Source organism: Molossus molossus, unplaced genomic scaffold (genome assembly GCF_014108415.1).
Source record: "Molossus molossus isolate mMolMol1 unplaced genomic scaffold, mMolMol1.p scaffold_m16_p_6, whole genome shotgun sequence".
Taxonomy (NCBI): domain Eukaryota; kingdom Metazoa; phylum Chordata; class Mammalia; order Chiroptera; family Molossidae; genus Molossus; species Molossus molossus.
In genome coordinates this window covers 10,846,269-10,863,516 of record NW_023425399.1, presented here as the reverse complement: position 1 = coordinate 10,863,516, position 17,248 = coordinate 10,846,269, and the positions used below count along the sequence as shown (strand labels likewise).

Genomic DNA, 17,248 nt, shown 5'->3' with positions numbered 1-17,248 from the left:
AGGGGGAGAAAATTACAGAACTAAGAAAGTAAAGCAGAATGGAGAGATTTTTTTAAAAATGCAGACACGCTTTGCAAAAGCCGAGGCTATACTCTCCTTAAGTGTTTCCCCAGAGGGGCGAAGCCAGCGCCCTGGGCACCGCTGGGCTGGCATCTCGCTCAGACTTCCTGCCGCCCCTGGGCCCCAGCCTGACGAGGTCTAGTCGTGTCTCGGGCTCGCCGGCTCCAGCCTGGGACTGGCAGTTTTGATTGTTTCACCAAGCCTGGTGGAGCTGCCCAGAGCTTTGCCGGGGCTCACCTGGGGAGCCACAGGTCACCTCCCCCGTCCCCACCTCGAAGCCTTCCTCAGCTGGCTTTCTGGGTGCATTGGCACCAGAACGACCCCTACCTGCACGGCGCAGAATTGGGTTAGTGTTAAGGGAATTGCAATCCCTCTTTCTGGAAAAGGGCACTGAGCATTACGAATGACCGGATGCCCTCGGTGGGTAGAGGACTTCCGTCACAGTTGTGTCCTGAACCGCACACACTCCAAAGCCACGTTCTCTGCCATGTGGTCAAACAGTCACGTGCTCACTCATTTTCCTTTAAAACAGCCCCCTTTCGAAAAATTCATTTGAGAAGAAGGGCTTAAGACCAGTTCCAGGAATGAAAAGTTACAACTCTGTCTTGGTACGACCCTAACAATCATTAAAATACATTTGTGATGGTTTAAATAGAAGAGCGCGTGTTGCGTACCCCTCAAATCCCCACACTCGGGGATACGCTGGCCTCGTTCCTTTCAGTCCTTAGGAACACCCCCACAAAGGACAAGTGTCTCGTTCACTGTCACATGGTCACTCAGTGTGGGTCGAAATTGGGGTGCTCATTTCTGGACTCCTAATACCGTGCTCCCTCCTGCTGCCCCCGACCCTGCTCTGCGAGTAGTTTACACCCACACGCGGGAGGTGAGCTAGCACGGTGTGTAGACACCCACCTTGTGTGGCAAAGACCTGCCTCAAAGCATCTCACTAGGAATTGTCTCATCTCTCGGGAATCAGAAGCGGCCCCTGGGGTCCAATTAGACATCCTCGTAGGGGCTACTGCTTTTAGAATCATTAGCTTCTTCATCTTCCCAGTGAGAGGGGGGGAATTGTGTGAACATTCAGATTGGGCTCCCGGATGTAAGTGGCCGAAGCCAGGGCCCCAGGAGAATGGAAAGCGACCAGTCGCTGCTGCGGGTGGAGGGTTACTGTTTCCCACTGTGTGACCCACAGCAGCCCTGCAGGAATGAGATGTGGCCCCATTTTGCAGATGCAGAAACCAAGGCTGAGAGAGGGACGGTGACGGGTACAAAGTCACACAGTTTTATTGCAGTGGAGCAGGATTTGAATTGGGTCTGACCCCTGCTGCCCACATGCTTTCTTCGGAAGGAACGTTAAGCTAACAAATGCTGAGATTTGGGCTGCAGATCTAGCCCATCGTAGGTGCACAATAAACGTGTGTGGAATGCATGAATGAATGAACGGAGTGGGCCAGTTACTTTACACGATCACACATAGTGTGCACTTACACACACAGACCCCAGCTTTAGTGTCCTTATTCAAATCAAATCTTTAGCCCTGGCCGATTTGGCTTAGCGGTTAGAGCATTGGCCCGTGGACCAATGAGTCTCAGGTTCAATTCTGGTCAAGGGCACATACCTCGATTACAATTCGTCCCCAGCCCTGGTTGGGGTCGTGCGGGAGGCAGTCACTCAATGTGTCCCTTTCACATCGATGTTTCTCTTTCTCTCTTTCTCTACCCCTCCCCCCCCATCTCTCTCTGAACAAAGATGGAAAAATGTCCTCCGGTGAGGATAAAAAAAAATCGGGTCTTTACTTGGCTCATTTTTTTTACCTTCTTGGCCCCAGGATGCTTTTGAATTTGTAACTTCAGGAGTGGAGGTGTATTTTTATGAACCCAGATTGTGATACTTTTTAGTAATCTGCATTTCTTTCTTAGCTCATGGTCTAAACTCTTGCTACTCACAGTGCGGCTCCTGGGCTGCGTCAGCATCACCTTGGGTGCTCCCTTGCCCTGCGGACGCGGGGTCTGCACTGTAACAGGCCAATCCCGGGCACATTAGGTTCCAGCTACAATGCTCTGTACCATCCCCTTTCTTCCTGTTCCTTGTTATAATTAAGTACTTTTTATGTAACTTTTGTTTGCCGTCCATCTTCCTGCTACACAGGAGGGCCCATGAGGGCAGGGACTTTGACTACTTGTGCTCAGTCCTGGAGCCCAGTTCCTAGCGTATGCCTGGCACGTGGTAGGCAGTGAATGAATGAATGTGCTCATCCCAGAGAGCCGGCCGTCCACTGAGCTCATTCCTCTCCCTTCCCCCATGGGAAGCTGGGGGGAAGAGGAGGCTTAGTTTTACATTCAGAAGTAAATGGCGGAGGCTCTCTGCCCCTCCGACTTGAGAGCTGCCTGCCCATTTTATGTGCCAGCCACATGCCTCAGACACGCGGTGATGCCTGGGGTAAAGGGATGTGGTGCGTCAAGTCACAGGGCCGTTCTCACCACTGGCCACCTGGACATGAGTCACCACCGATGACTCCTCCATCGACCTCACCCTCACCCATCAGGGCAAGTTCAGGGACACCGACAAGGTTAAGAACGGGAAGCCGTGATCAGTGGGACGTCCCGCTCCATCTACCGGACACCTGGTCCCACAAATATCAAAGGAGCTGCTGCTGAATGGGGTCATGTCCCCCACCCCGGAGATGCATGGGGCTCACTCAGAGGGTGGAGTCAGAGGCTTATCTGCCCCTGTGTTCACAACCCCCTGTCTGTGATGGGGTGATCATGAGCAGTAAGACCACTCCCCCTAGATTGCCAGCATGCTTGCCCCCTGCCACCCGCTGCCAGGGTCTGTAACTCTTGGCATCATGGAGAGACTCATGACCACAGTCCACACTGTCTTCACCCCAGCGGGCAAGCGGGGGCACGATGGCCAGGCTGCTGCCAGGGCACCACGCCGGCCTGCAGCGATGCGGCCAAGGCTCTGAGCACGGTCCTTCCTGCGCTGCACGGGAAGCGCTCGGGCCTGGCTCCCTGGTCTCCCTCCGTGGGTCCGAGGGGCTCTGGCTGCCATCTGGAGAAAGCCAAACAGTACAGTGGCTTCCAAAAGTGGTGAAGCCAGTCCCTGGGCCCTCACTGAGAGACATCCAGGTTGTCACCTGAGACCTGAACAGTGATGCCAACTCCTCCACCTTGCACATCAAGGCTGGCATTGCCCACATGCCCACTTCCTGGTATGCAGATGGTGTGTGGCTGGACCTGCAGGTGGACCTACTGGTCCTCACGACTTCTAAGCACTAACAGCTCTGGACCAGAGGACGGGGAAGCTGTCTGCTCCTGAGAGGCCCTGCCCACCTCTTCTCCCGTCTTCATCCTTCACACCATCCCGGCACAGGCACCTGCGGAAGAGGAGTTTGAGAACCGTGTACTGTCGCATACCATCAGGAGTCTCAATGAGGTCTACACCACCCTTAGCTGGGAGAAAGGAAGAAGGACATTCCATATATAATCCGCTCATTTTCTAGATTCTCAATTCCCCCAAGTGTCTCAGGATGAAAAAGTTAAATACGATACCAGTTTTTTAAATAACAGCAACCAAAAAAATGGATGAAATCCTGTGCTTTCCCAAAATCACACGATCCGCGAAAGGAAAGTCTCTCTGCACTCCCTGAAGGCCTGTGTCCGGCTTGCACAGACTTCGTGGGGTCGCTGGGGGGGGGGGGGGAGGAGGATGCCGGAGGGGAGCATGCGTACCACGGCAGAGCGGTTGGGGGCAAAGGCTCACTTCACATTTATGGGATGCAAGTTAATCCCAGCCCATAGGAACGTTTCCGTAGATTCAGGTTTTTATGAATATTTACATATTTATTAAAGAAAACATATTCAAAATGTTTAATTCAGTAACTCATGTGCTAAACACACGCAAACTGTGAGCTTTCACCAATAACGAGACGCTGGCTGCTTCAGAATGAGACCGTTCATCCTCTGTCCTGGGGGAGGTGAGGACGGGGTGCGGGGGACCCGCCCGGAGCACAAGCCCGGAGCAGGGGATTGGCATTGAGCGAGCGCCTACTGTGCGCCGGGGGCCTCCCTCGGGATTGGACTGTCCCAGCTTTTCTGTTACCTGACACGTGGTGGGAAATCTGTTTTCACACTGCCGTTCAGTACCCACACATACACACAACATACAGCATCTTCTCACGCCTGCGACCGAACAAAAGCTCCCTGTGCTTCCTTCTTACTGTGAGCCACACAGCTGCCCTGGTCTCTTCGGTCCATTCATCCCAGTCGTCCCTCTCTAAATGGACCCCCACCCTCCCCCCAGTGGTTCGGGACTTCAGCAGAATTGAGCTCACCTGGTGACTAGGGCACTGGACCTGGAGGTCACATAGCCCTCGGGTTCCAGTCCCAGTTGCCGTGCCCAGAGGTTGCTTGGCTTGAGCAAGGCACTCCTCCGTCGGTGCCCGGGGGAGAAGGCCATCGCCGGCCTCGGACCGCTGTGAGGACCCGGTGAGGTCACCGTACAGGCGGTGACCGCGGGGCCAGCACGCAGTGAGTTTCTGAGTGGATGACAGCTGCTCTTAGTGTGCTGATCGTCACTGTGGGCAGCAGGGTCCTGCTGGCAAGGGCAGACTCCGGTGCCAGACCACCTGGGTTCAGATCCCAGGTCCACCCCCTAGGACCTGCGGGGCCTCGGGTGGGTAACCTACACTCTGTGCCTCCAGGTCTTCCTCTGTAACGGGAGGAGGTGATAGAACCTGCTCATGGGGTGGTGGTGAGGATTACGTCATGAATCCGGATCAGGTATTTAGAAGAGAGCGTGGCGCATCCCAAGCACTGGGCCGATGACGGATAGCTTTGTCCCCTTCCCACTTAATCCTCGCGCATCTTTGGGAGATAGAGATCGTCCCCCATTTCCCAGGAGGGAGCTGAGACCCAGAGAGTCTAGGTGGCCTGCCCAAAGTCTCTGCTACCAGATGGTGGAGTTGGGATTGCCAGTTGGTCTTCTGAGCCTCCAGCTCAGGGACTCTGGGGACCTTGGAACATTTCTCGGGAAGCCCAAGGACACCCCAGCCACTGCCCTACATGCCAAGGAGTGTGCATTGGCAGGTTGGTGCTATCAACAGACATGTTCTCTGGTATTTTCCAGGGCTCCACAGTGAAGACACTGAGCAGTGCTGTAACAGATGACATAGAAACGAAACCGTTTATAAAACTATCCTCTTGCAAACCTCTCTCCCTGCTTAGTTCTGTCACCTTTGCGTCACCCCTGCGCTATTGTCTTCCACCGGTAGTTGGCTGCTGTGTGCCAGGGACACAGCTGAATCAGGTGCCCAGGCCACTTCCATGTCCCTGCTGCACACCCCAGCTGGAGCCCAGGGGATGACCCAAGCTGTGCCTTCCCCTCAGTGCCGGGCCAGCCCCACCCGGACCCCGTGGACTGCAACTGGGGGACATCAAAGTGATGTCATTGGAAGAAGGGAAATGGATGTTGAGAGGCAGGAAACCAAGTTCAGGTCCCAGTTGTGCCGGTATCTTGTCATCTGACCTGGGCCAATCACTTCTTTCTGTCCCTTTGGCCTCAGTTTCTCCATCTGTACAATGGGTGGGAGGATGGATTCCACTCTGATGTTTAAGGTGCTAGCAGTTCTTTCTCTGGAGTCTTTCAGTGAGTACCTGGAGACAGGGCTCGCCCAGAGAGGGTCTTCAAGAAGGAGAGTGCCACCCTGGCTGGTTTGCTCAGTGGTTAGAGTGTCGACCCGGGGACCGAAGGGTCACCCTCAAGGGCACGTACCTGGGTTGCAGGTTCAATCCCTGGCCCTGGTAAGGGTCGTGAGGGAGGCAACCAATCGCTGTGTCTCTCTCACATCGATGTTTCTCTCTCTCTCTCTCATTCTCTCTCCCTTTCACTCTCCCTAATAATCAATAGAAAAATGTCCTTGGGTGAGGATTAACAAGAAAAACAAAAAGGAGGAGAGAGTTAAGGTGTGCTCCCGGCTGGCTTTCGCAGTTGAGCAGGCCCCAGCAGCAGCTCCCTGAGTCTCTCCGAACAGCGTGGCGGGTGCAGTCCCAGCTCGTGGCACGCCCCTCGGACAGCTGAAGCCCTTCCTCTTTGTCTCTCCCTCCAGGCATCACCGCGCCGGCCCTTCCACGTGTGTCCCAGCTCTTGGCGAGGTGAGTACCCTTGCCCTGGCCCTTTGCCCTGTCTCCTCGCACCATGTGCCTTCTTTCTTGGAGGGCAGATACCTTGAGCAGACCCCTGGAGAGGGGGTACGTGCAAGGCCAGCACTTACTAGCTGAGCGACCTGGAGTCAAGGGCGCCACCTCCCAGGCCTCGGTCTCACCGTCCAGAAGGGGGGACAGCCATGGTACCTGCCCCACGACGTGAGCTGAAAAAGCACTTACAAGGGAGCCTGGAACGTTTTTCAGAATGTTGGCTGTCGTTTTTGTCTTTCTTTGTTCTTTTTTCAGTCTTTCCTTTTTCGTCTCTCCGATGCGTAGACCCCTTCTCAGTTCCCCCCTCCCTCCCTTCTTCCTTGTCTCTCCTCTTTTTTCCTTTTTCCTTTCCTCTTCCTCCTTTCTTTCTTCCTTCTTTCTCTCTCTTCCTCCTTCTCTCTCTGTCCTTCTCTCTTCTCCTCTCTTCTTCCCCTTCCCTCCTCCCTCCGCATCCAAAACAGAAACAGACTCCTAGATACAGAGAACAGACTGACAGCTGTCAGAGGGGAGGGGATTTGGAGGGCTGGGTGATGAAAGTGATGTAATTAAGGGGGGAAAAAACCTCCTAGACACAGACAACAGTATGGTGATTGCCAAAGGGGAAGGGGCGGGGGAGGTAGCAGAGGGTAAAGGGGGATAAATGGTGATGGAAGACTTGACTGGGGTGGTGAGCATCCAATACACTATACAGATGATATACTGCAGAATTGTACACCTGAAACCTATATACTTTTATTAACCAGGATTAACCCCCCAACCCCACCCCAAGAGTTGATACGAGCATATGATGAGATTTCATGTACGAACTGGGCCCAAGTGACACTATTCCCAGCCCGTGGTGAGAGCACGGTGATTGGTAGCGGTCACGTTACAGCTGTCCTGGGGAAGGAGCCCTTTAAATCCTAGCCCATCGTGGAACCTGTCGCTCACCGTGGAGTGCAGAATCCATTCTCTGTTCTCTGCTTGCAAGTAACTGAAATTGACTCCAGCTCATGGAAGCCCAAAAGGACTTTTCTCTTCTTAGGTTCTGTATTCTTTTTTTTACTGAATTTATTGGGGCGGCATTGGTTAATAAAATTATATAGGTTGCAGGTGTATAATTCTATAATACATCATCTATATTGTACTGTGTGTTCACCACCCAAGTGAAGTCTCCTTCTATCACTATTTATCCCCCCTTTCCCCCTCCCCCGCCCCCCTTTCCTTCTGGTAGTCACCATACTGTTGTCTGTGTCTATTTGAGTTTTTTTGTGGGTTTTTTTGCTTAATTCCTTCACCTTTTTCACTCAGCCGCCCAACCTCCTCCCCTCTGATAGCTGTCAGTCTATTCTCTGTATCTGAGTCTGTTTCTATTTTGTTTGTTAGTTTATTTTGTTCATTAGATTCCACGTATAAGTGAAATCATATGGTACTCGTCTCCTCCGACCGGCTTATTTCACTTAGCATAATACTCTCCAGGTCTATCCATGCTGTCGCAAAAGGTGAGGTTTCCTTCTTTTTTACGGCCGATTAGTATTCCATAGTATAAGCGGATCACAGCTTTTGTTCCCACTCATCTAATCATGGGCACTTGGGCTGCTTCCAAATCTTGGGTTTTGTAAATAACACTGCAGTGAGCATAGCGGTACGTATATTCTTTCAAATGAGTGTTTCAGGTTTCTTCAGCATCGCTGGGTCATAAGGCAGTTCCATTTTTAATTTTAGAGGTCACTCTGTACTGCTTTCTACAGTGGCTGCACCAGTCTGCATTCCCACCAGCAGTGCACAGGGATCCCTCTTCTCCACATCCTCACCAGCACTTGTTTGTTGATTCATTGATGATCACCATTCTGACAGGTGTAAGATGATATCTCATTGTGGTTTTAATTTGCATTTCTCTGATGATTAGTGATGTTGAGCATCTTTTCACACGTCTGTTGGCCATCTGTAGGTCCTCTTTGGAGATGTGTCTATTCGGGTTCTTTGCCCATTTTGTAATTGGGTTTTTTGTATTTTGGGTGTTTTGTAAGTTTTTTATACATTTTGGATATTAACCCCTTATCAGATGTTTCATTGGAGAATGTGATCTCCTGTTCAGTAGGTTGTCTTTTCGTTTTGTTGATGATTCCCTTAGCTGTGCAAAAACTTCTTAGTTCATGTAGTCCTATTGTTTATTTTTTCTTTTGTTTCCCTTGCCTGAGGAGATATATCAAAAAAAATATTACTATGAGAAATGTTCAAGATTTTACTGCCTGTTTTCTTCTAGGATTTTTATGGTTTCAAATCTAACATTTAAGTCTTTAATCCATTTTGAATTTATTCTTGTGTATGGTGTAAGAAGGTGGTCTAGTTTCATTTTTGCACATATCTGTTCAAATTTCACAATACCATTTATTAAATAAACTATCTTTACCCTATTGTATGTTCTTGCCTCCTTTGTCAAATATTAATTGACCAAAAACGTGTGGGTTTACTTCTGGGCTCTCTATTCTGTTCCATTGATCTCTGTGTCTGATTTTATGCCAGTACCATGCTGTTTTGATTACTATGGCCTTGTAGTCTAGTTTGATATCAGGTAGCATGATTTCTCTGACCTTGTTTTTCTTTCTCATGATTGCTTTGGTTGTCAGGGGTCTTTTGTGGTTCCATATACATTTTTGGAATATTTGTCTAATTCTGTGAAATACACATTGATAGAAATTGCACTGAATCTATAGATTGTTTGGATGGTATGGACATTTTAATGATTTTAATTCTTCATATCCATGAAAAAAGATTATTTATATCTTTTTCAGTTTCTTTCTTCAGTGTCTTATAATTTTCTGAGTATAGGTCTTTTACATCCTTGGTTAAATTTATCCCTAGGTATTTTTTTTTTATTTGATGTAAGTATAAATGGGATTATTTTCTTAGTTTTTCTTTCTGAAAGTTCATTATTGGTATATAAAAATGCAACTTATTTCTGGATATTTATTTTGTATCCTGCTACTTTACTAAATTCATTTATCCACTCTAGTAGGTTTTTGGTGGAATCTTTAGGATTCTCTATAGACAATATCATGTCATCTGCAAATAATGATAGTTTTACTTCTTCCTTTCCACTTTGGATGCCTTTTATTTCTTCTTCTTGTCTGATTGCTGTGGTTAGGATTTCCAGTAATGTTGAATAAGAGTGATGAAAGCAGACATCCCTGTCTCGTTTCTGATCTTAAGGAAAATGCTTGTAGTTTTGGCCCATTGTCTCTGCCCTGGAAAGAGTAAATACCCAAAGGAACGTGATGATGTTGATACCGGAATAAGGGGGAAGGGATGCTGGGCTGGGCTTGGAGATTTCATCTTTTCTCCTTTCATGCAGACCTTGCCCACGTGTCCTGCCCAGCCAGCCTCCTACGGCCATGGCAGCCTACGGTCAGACACAGTACAGTGCGGGGATCCAGCAGGCCACCCCCTACACCGCCTATCCACCTCCGGCACAAGCCTATGGGATACCTTCTTACAGTGAGTATCAGCCGAAGCCCTTGCTTTCCCCCTGCGGCACCAACATGGTCTTTATTCTGTCCTGTTGCCTCAGTTAAATGCAGAATGATAAGTGACTCCAGCCTAATTTTGTATTGGCATAGAGAAGGACAGACACTTTAAATATGGTTCGAGTTCTAGACTATATCAAGGCCTCTTTTGATCGCAAGAGTAAGAAACTAAACCCAAACTGGCTTAGGGGGAAATGTAAATTTAATCATTTACACACACACTGAGAACTGACATCAGGAATGGCTGGATCCAGGTGCTCAAATGATGTCACACAGAATACATCTCACTCCATGCTCAGATGTTTTCTTCTGAGTTGGCTTTACTCCCATGCAGGTTCTTCCCATGTAGCAGCAGTGAAGGTACCTGTCCACTCTGAGTTTGCATCCTTGCAGCCCAGCACTCCCAATGGAAGGAAAGGAAAGCTCACTTTTCCCAGTAGTTCCACCAGAATCCCATATTGAGCCTCACGGGCCCAAATTGGGTCATACTTAGAGCAAAGCAAGAAGGTGGGGGTAAGAGAGAAAAGGAGGCTGACGCATATGGATTGTATATGAGGGAGGGATGGTCTTAAAGGGAAACACAGTGATGGTATGAGAAGGAGAAACAGATGCTGGGAAGGCAAAAACAACAGAGCTCCAGACCTTGACTCTCAAAACCTTACTTTTAAGAACTGGAGACTCAATGAACCAGGCCCACCAATCACTGCTCACCTGTCTGCATTAGCCAGGATTCTCCTGAAACAGAACCAATGGGATGGAAATAGATAGCTGAGCTAGATGGGTGGATGGATAGACGGATGGATAGATAATAGAAATTGGCTCCCCCGATTATGGAGGCTGAGAAGTCCCAAGATCTGCAGTTGGCGAGCGGGGGACCCGGGAGAGCCGGTGGTGTCGTGCTATGTGTGCACGGTGTAAAGGAAGAGTAATTTCGGTTCCAGCCCCAGGCAGGCCTTTTCGATGAGGGGCTGATTCAGCTGAGGGCTGAGAGATGAACATGTGCAAGCTTAGGAGGAAGAGCGTCTGGGCAGAGGGGACCACAGTGGGGAGGCCTGGGAAGGGAAGGAACTTGGCCAGTCCATGTAGCCCAGTCAACTGGAGCACAGTGGGGGGCAAGGTGGGCAGAGCCCGAGAGGCCTGGGAGGGGTTGGGGGCTTTATTGCAAGTGAGACAGGAACTTTCATTGGTGGGTGGCCAAGCAGAGGGCTGTAAGGTACAATCTGGGTGCTTTCCAGATCACTCTGGCTGCTGTGGGGAGGTTGGATTGCAGGGATGCAGAGGAGAAACAGGAAGGCCACTTGGGAGACTGATACAGCCTGGAGAGGGGTGATGGTGGAGGCCTGGGACAGGACAGTGACATACAGAAATGGGCAGGTTCAAGAGAAGGTCTAGAGGTAGCAGTGACAAGCCCTGTGGGCATTAGGTCAGACATTGGTGACAGTCGGCATGGATGAGCTGCTGCCACCCACAGTTCTCAGTGCTGTGTGTCTACTCGTTCCTTTAACTTCTCCAACCCTACGAGGAAGGTCCCATTGTTCTCCTTTTTTGAGAGATAAACAAGTAGGAGCTCAGAGAGGGCAAATAACTCTCCCAAGGTCACCCAGCTGGTCGGTGGCAGAGGCGGAATTAACCCAGGCAGCCTGGCTCGGAGGTCCAAGCTGAGCACCCAGCTCTGATGCTGGTCTGCGCATTCCATACATCCTGGGGATTACCTGGGACAGACCGTGGCCAACAGGTGTGGGCACCATTTTTAACTTTCTGTCCCTCTTTGCTAGAAGACTCGTGATACAAGTTGCACTGAAGTTACCCGCCTGGCTGACAGCCAAGGAACATGAAGCCGTATTATTTTTCAGCATAAAAGAGAAACCCAGTCCTGATCCCAGACAAAACATGGCATGGGGTGGAAATTAATTCGGTTCAAAGTCATTTTATGGTCTCAGTTCCTTTCAGAGAGTCTGTTCTCTGACAATACAGCCGAGGTGGTAAGAGCACACCCGTCCTGGGCTCAGCCACGCTGCTGCCCCTGGCTGGTCCTAAGACCCTGGGGGTTTTGTCATAGTGCAGTGGAGCCCGGCTGAGTCTGGCCTCCTTGTGGTCGCTGTGAAAAGTCAATGAGATCGTCCGCATAGGGGCCCCACTGCCTTGTTCTAGAAAGGGCTGGAGAGTAAATATTTTCGGCTTTGTAGTCTTGGTCACAACTACTCAACTCTGCCACTGGAGTGTGAAAGCAGACAGACAATATGTAATGAGCGTGTTTGGATTCCAAAAAAGTTGTATTTGCACAAGCAGGCAGTGGGCCAGATTTGGCCCACGGATCATAATTTGCCAACCCCTGACTTATGTGAAGGGCTTAGCTCGCAGGGCCTGGCCCGAGGAAAATGCTCCATCCAGGCAGTAAGAAGCCAGGCCACTCTGCACACCTGGAATGTCCTTGTCACCGAACAATGACAGGTGGGACGGAGAGCCGTGTCCCTGCACAGATGCCTGTGCCTGAGCAAGCAGTGTTTGCTGATTGTCTGGTTAGACCTTGTTGAATCTTGTTAGGAAACTTTTCTCATTGCTCCTTGGCAAAGAGCCGTATTACCTGTGTTTAAATAGTGGCCGGGAAATAACACCACTGAGTATGCCGGAGGCAAGGAGGTAAGGAGTCTTGAGCATTTTTTCTCAATTGGTGATGCAACATTTAAGGACATTTGTAAAAGCGTAAAGAATAACACTACATAGACCCATGAACTGACCACTCCACTTCAAAATAAAGTACAGGGAGGTTCTCTCCCTTTCTTCTCAGCAACACCCACAGCCCTTGATTGGATGCTTATCATTTCTTTGTGTAGAATAGGGACCAGAAAACTTGTTCTGTAAAAAAAAACTTGATGGTGAATTCTGACTTTGCAGGCCATGCAGTATCATAACTACTGAACTCTACACTGGAGCGCGAAAGCACCACAGATAATACACAAATGAATGAATATGTCTGTGTTTCAATAGGATTTAATTTACGAAAACAGGCAAAAGACCACATTTGGCCCATGGGCTGTAGTTCGCAACCCCTGATGTAGAGTATTATTTTGCATGTTTGTGGAGGGAGGGAGGGAGGGAGGGAGGGAAAGAAGGAAGGAAGGAAGGAAGGAAGGAAGGAAGGAAGGAAGGAAGGAAGGAAGGAAGGAAGGAAGGAAGGAGCATATTCTTGCAGCTTTGTCTGTGTCTGTTTACAATGAAAAAATGTGCATAGTCTTTGACTCAGCAATTCCATTCCTCATATCCAAGCTAGATAAACACTCTCACATTGCATGAGGAGACATGTCTATTCCATCATGGGCAGTGATGGTAAGAACATTAGAATCAGGGGACTGGCTGAATAGGCAGTGATATTCCATACTTGGGATTTCCATTTGGCCACTAAGATGAACGAGCACATGGCTGGAGAAGGGTGAGCAAGGGAACTTGGGAAAAGCAAAGGTCAGAGGGGTGAGCAGAGCCCAAGTAGGACCTTGGGGCCCCCCAGGGAATTTGAATTTGACTCCAGGTACATTAGTACACCATTAAACCTTCCTAGTGGGCTCAGCCAAAGAACGTGCCCATAAATATTGCTTGTTGCTGTCACCATTGCTGTTCTGAAGTCTTACACTGCCCTTCGCACAAAACCCTTTCACACCCACTATTGAGAGGCATCGAGAGAAGGAAAGGAAAACCATGACCCCAGAATTAGTGGCCAATTGTGAGACCCCGATCGAGCAGCCTGGCTTTCTGAACCTCAGTTTCCATATCTGCAAGGTGGGAACGCAGTATTACCTGTTCTGCGGGATTGTCGTGCGGGAGACAGAAGCACGTGTTGCTAAGTACCTCACTCAGAGCCTGATCTGTTTATCCTTGCCCCTCCCTCTGCTCTCCCGACAGCCCTGCTGGCGGGCATCAGCACCTTATTTTATGAGGAGCAGAAACTGTCCGAGTCACCAAGGAATGACGCAAACCTCCCAGGGCTCTAGCACAGACCCCTCGACTCCAAATCCATCCTTTTACCCCGCGAAGCATGCTCTTCGTTTATGGGGGTGAACGGGTGAGAAGGAGGGAAACCAATTACAAAACCATCCCTGGAACGAGAAACGTTCTTTTAAAAACACAAAGTTAAATAGTATCAAAATACTATTTGACACCTGTGAGATAGACAAAGATAAGCAAAGCTTATTACATTTTCAATAAAAATACAGTGTGTGGGCTTTGGATAACTGGTCAGCCCCCTCCCTCAGTGCAGTCCCTTCCCCAGCCAGTTGCTCGTGGAATTGGAGCCTGTGCTTCGGAGAAGCATGAGTTTGGCCAAAACAGAGGGAAGATTTGTAACTGTGGCCTTTGGATAGGCAGGTCCCCCCAGGGAACAATTTTTGAAAAAGAATGTGTCTTAGGGTTAAGTGGAATCATCTTTACAGAGGAAGGATGGTTCATTTAACACTTTATCCAAACTCCTGATGAGCTTCAAGCCACACACGGTACTGCCCCGTGCAGTAGGGGGACGTGAACTCGCTGTCGTCAGAGCCAGGCAGGAAGCGTGAAACCGACCCCGTGTGCAAAATATGAGGCCTTCGTGCCCTGCCTTTCCCTTCCCCACTTCTCATAGTGTCCTGGGATTTTTTTTTTTTTTTAAGTACAACTGCAGTGAAAAAAAATAGCACCTTAAAACCAGCCTCAGTGTCTCGGAGACAGCATGGATCCTGGTGACCTGGGAAACACAGACGAGGAAGCCTCTAGGGACCGCTTGTCGTCACCTGGGAACACAGGCGTAACAGCATCCCGTTGCTCAAGAGAAACCATAAGTCCCGATATTTTTTTAATGAAATCTCCTGATTTTTAAACAAAAACAGTTACTTTCAGATCTTCCTTAAAAATATGCAGCAAAGTATGTCTCTAGCCCAACTTTGGCTCACACGCCAGCAGTGTGCATCTCCTCGTGTGGAAGCTGATAAAACCGCAGGCTGTCTTGACTCAGTAGCTCTTGTTTGGGTGACATCCTAATCACATGTCCCTGGTGCTTCTTCTTCCTCCTTCCAAGGCATTAAGACAGAAGACAGCTTGAACCATTCCCCGGGCCAGAGTGGATTCATCAGCTACGGCTCCAGCTTCAGCACCCCACCCGCCGGACAGAGCCCGTACACCTACCAGATGCACGGTCAGTGTGGCACGGCCCCTTCCCTGCCCTCTCCAAGGCATTACCCGCGTCCAGTGTCATTCATTCATTTATTCCGCAGATTTACTGAGTACCTACTATGCGCTAGGATCTATCTCAAGTAGTGGAGTTGCAGTACTGGGCAGAACAGATGCGAGATCTGCCCTCATAGAGACGGACACTAAGCAAAGCAACAAATAAACGGAGTAATTTGGAAGGAGTTGAATGCAATGAAGCAAATAAAGGTGATGTTTGGATAGGGAGCGATGAGCAGTTGCGGGTCAAGAGGGATGGGATGGGTACCTTTAGGTAGAGTCATCAGGAGAAGCTTTTTGAAGAGATGATGTTGGACAGAGACCCAAAGGGTGAGATGGAGCCAGCGATGTGCAGACCTAGGGGAAGGACATTCCAGGCACAGGGGTGAGTGCAAATGCCGTATGGAGGGAAATAAATGTGTCTGAGGCTCAGAAGTAAAGCCAGCAAGGCCAGCGCGGTCAGGGGGCCACAGGAGGAGAGGAAGCAGAGCTGAATCACAGGACCTTGGCCGTTGGCTTGGATCTGAAGTGTGATGAGACAGGAAGTCCACTGTAGACTCGGACAAATGCTGGGTGGTGGGAACACTGGCCAGGCAGGTTATGGGGCTGTTTCAGCAGGAGGCTCGAGGCTGCCTCCCCAGAGAGTGGCCTCAGAAGGGGAGACAGAACTCCAGTGTGTAACTCCCTCCTCAGACACACCAAGACACTGGCCAGCGAGATTCTCCTGTGTCCGCCTCCACCCTTTGCCCCCGCGGCCTCCTCCCTTCTCAGTGCCCCGCTGGGAGCGTGTGAGGGCTGACGTGTGGCGCAGAGGGCTGAGGCAGGGATTCGGGAGATTTCCATCCTGGTCTCTCTTTCTCCTTCATGAAAGCTGGTAAAAACGGCCACCAAGGGTCTGAAAAGTCACGTGCCAACCTGAAGGGGTAATGCCAAGGCGGTGGGCTGATGCGTGCGTGGCTTTTCTCTGAAAGAAAACTGTTTGCGTATATCATCACTTTACCTTCTTAAAAGTGGACGTAAGGGCAGCCTTTCAGGAAAAAACCTTGAGAAAGGACAGCCAGGGGCGTGGAGGAGAAACGGGGCGATGGGCACCGACGCCCCGCACTTGGAAAGTCTGCGTCAGACCGTCAGCTAACAGGGCAGACACTCCACGCCTGGTGTTGCCGGTCACCTCACACAGTCTTCGCGACACTCCCAAGCACTGGTGCTGGAGGTGTTCCCGTTGCCAGGAGAGGGAACAGACGTAGACGGGGTGACTGATCCACAGAGGCAAAGGAAACAGACAGGCGGACCTCTCGGGGGCTGACAGAACCCCAGCCCCCAGCCCCACCCGAAGCCCACGCTTTCACCATGGTGCTGTCCTACCTCCCCTTCCGCTGCTGTCACCTCTCATCCCAGGGGGCCTTTCTCAGTTCCCCCGAAGGATACAAGCTGCCGGGACCCTTCTCTAAGGGGCAGTGAATTGTGGTACGAATGCCAATAACAAAGACTTGGGAAGACGCTGAACGTGAACTTGCATTTGGGCCGATCTCAAGCCAATTTTTCCCAGCTCTGTCGATAGCAACAGAACTTACAGCCTTGGGGCCTCGACAGTGCAGAAGTTGAACAGCACACACAGTCGACCCTGCCCCGTTCTGACACCCCCTCCCCACCCCGCTGTGTAATAAGTGAGCTAAGTTATGTGGAAGTGGCTCCCCATCCACTCACCTTTTATTCTGTATTCATGAGCCCCAGCTCCATGCCTGGCTCCCTTTTAGGCACAGGGGTACGGCGACCAACAAAGACAGTTCTCTCTTGGAGAGAGACAGGCAGTAATCAATTCACAAACAGATGGTTACAGACATTGGTGAAAGACGAAAGCAGGGCAGCGTGATGGGCAGTGAGTTGGGTGGTGGTGACGGACATCACCCAGGTGGTTGGGGAGACCCGAGTGATGAAAACGATCCAACCATGTGAGCAGCTGGAGACAGGACAGCCCAGGCAGAGGGGACAGCACGAGCAAAGGCCCTGAGGCAGGAGCGGGCTCTCATGGTTGAAGGGCTCCCCAGGAGACTGGTAAATCTGGGTGTCGTGAGTAGGGGAAGTGAGATGGGAAGGTGAGGTAGCAACCCTCCTGGGACCAGGAAGTATAGAATAATGCTACTTCTTCTCTGGTCCTTACGGCTCCCAGGGGTGGTGGGCACCGTCAGCTCTGCTTTACAGATGATGAATGAGGCTCAGAGAGGGCCGTTACTTGCCCAAGATCACAGAGCCAATAAGTGTTCCGAGTGGGCTCCAGACTCGGGTTTCTGG

General features: G+C 50.4%; 1 protein-coding gene across 2 annotated transcripts in view; it reads left to right on the top strand.

Moving 5' to 3' along the window:
- The window catches only part of EYA2 (EYA transcriptional coactivator and phosphatase 2), a 221,686-nt gene that overhangs the window by 83,043 nt on the left and 121,395 nt on the right, over positions 1-17,248 (top strand). The window contains exons 3-5 of one of the 2 annotated variants that reach the window (XM_036244581.1): positions 6,170-6,215; positions 9,592-9,734; positions 14,808-14,924. In XM_036244581.1, coding sequence (XP_036100474.1) covers positions 6,170-6,215; positions 9,592-9,734; positions 14,808-14,924 — 306 coding nt within the window. The remainder of the gene's footprint in view (positions 1-6,169; positions 6,216-9,591; positions 9,735-14,807; positions 14,925-17,248) is intronic. The other variant, XM_036244582.1, reaches the window with a different exon arrangement.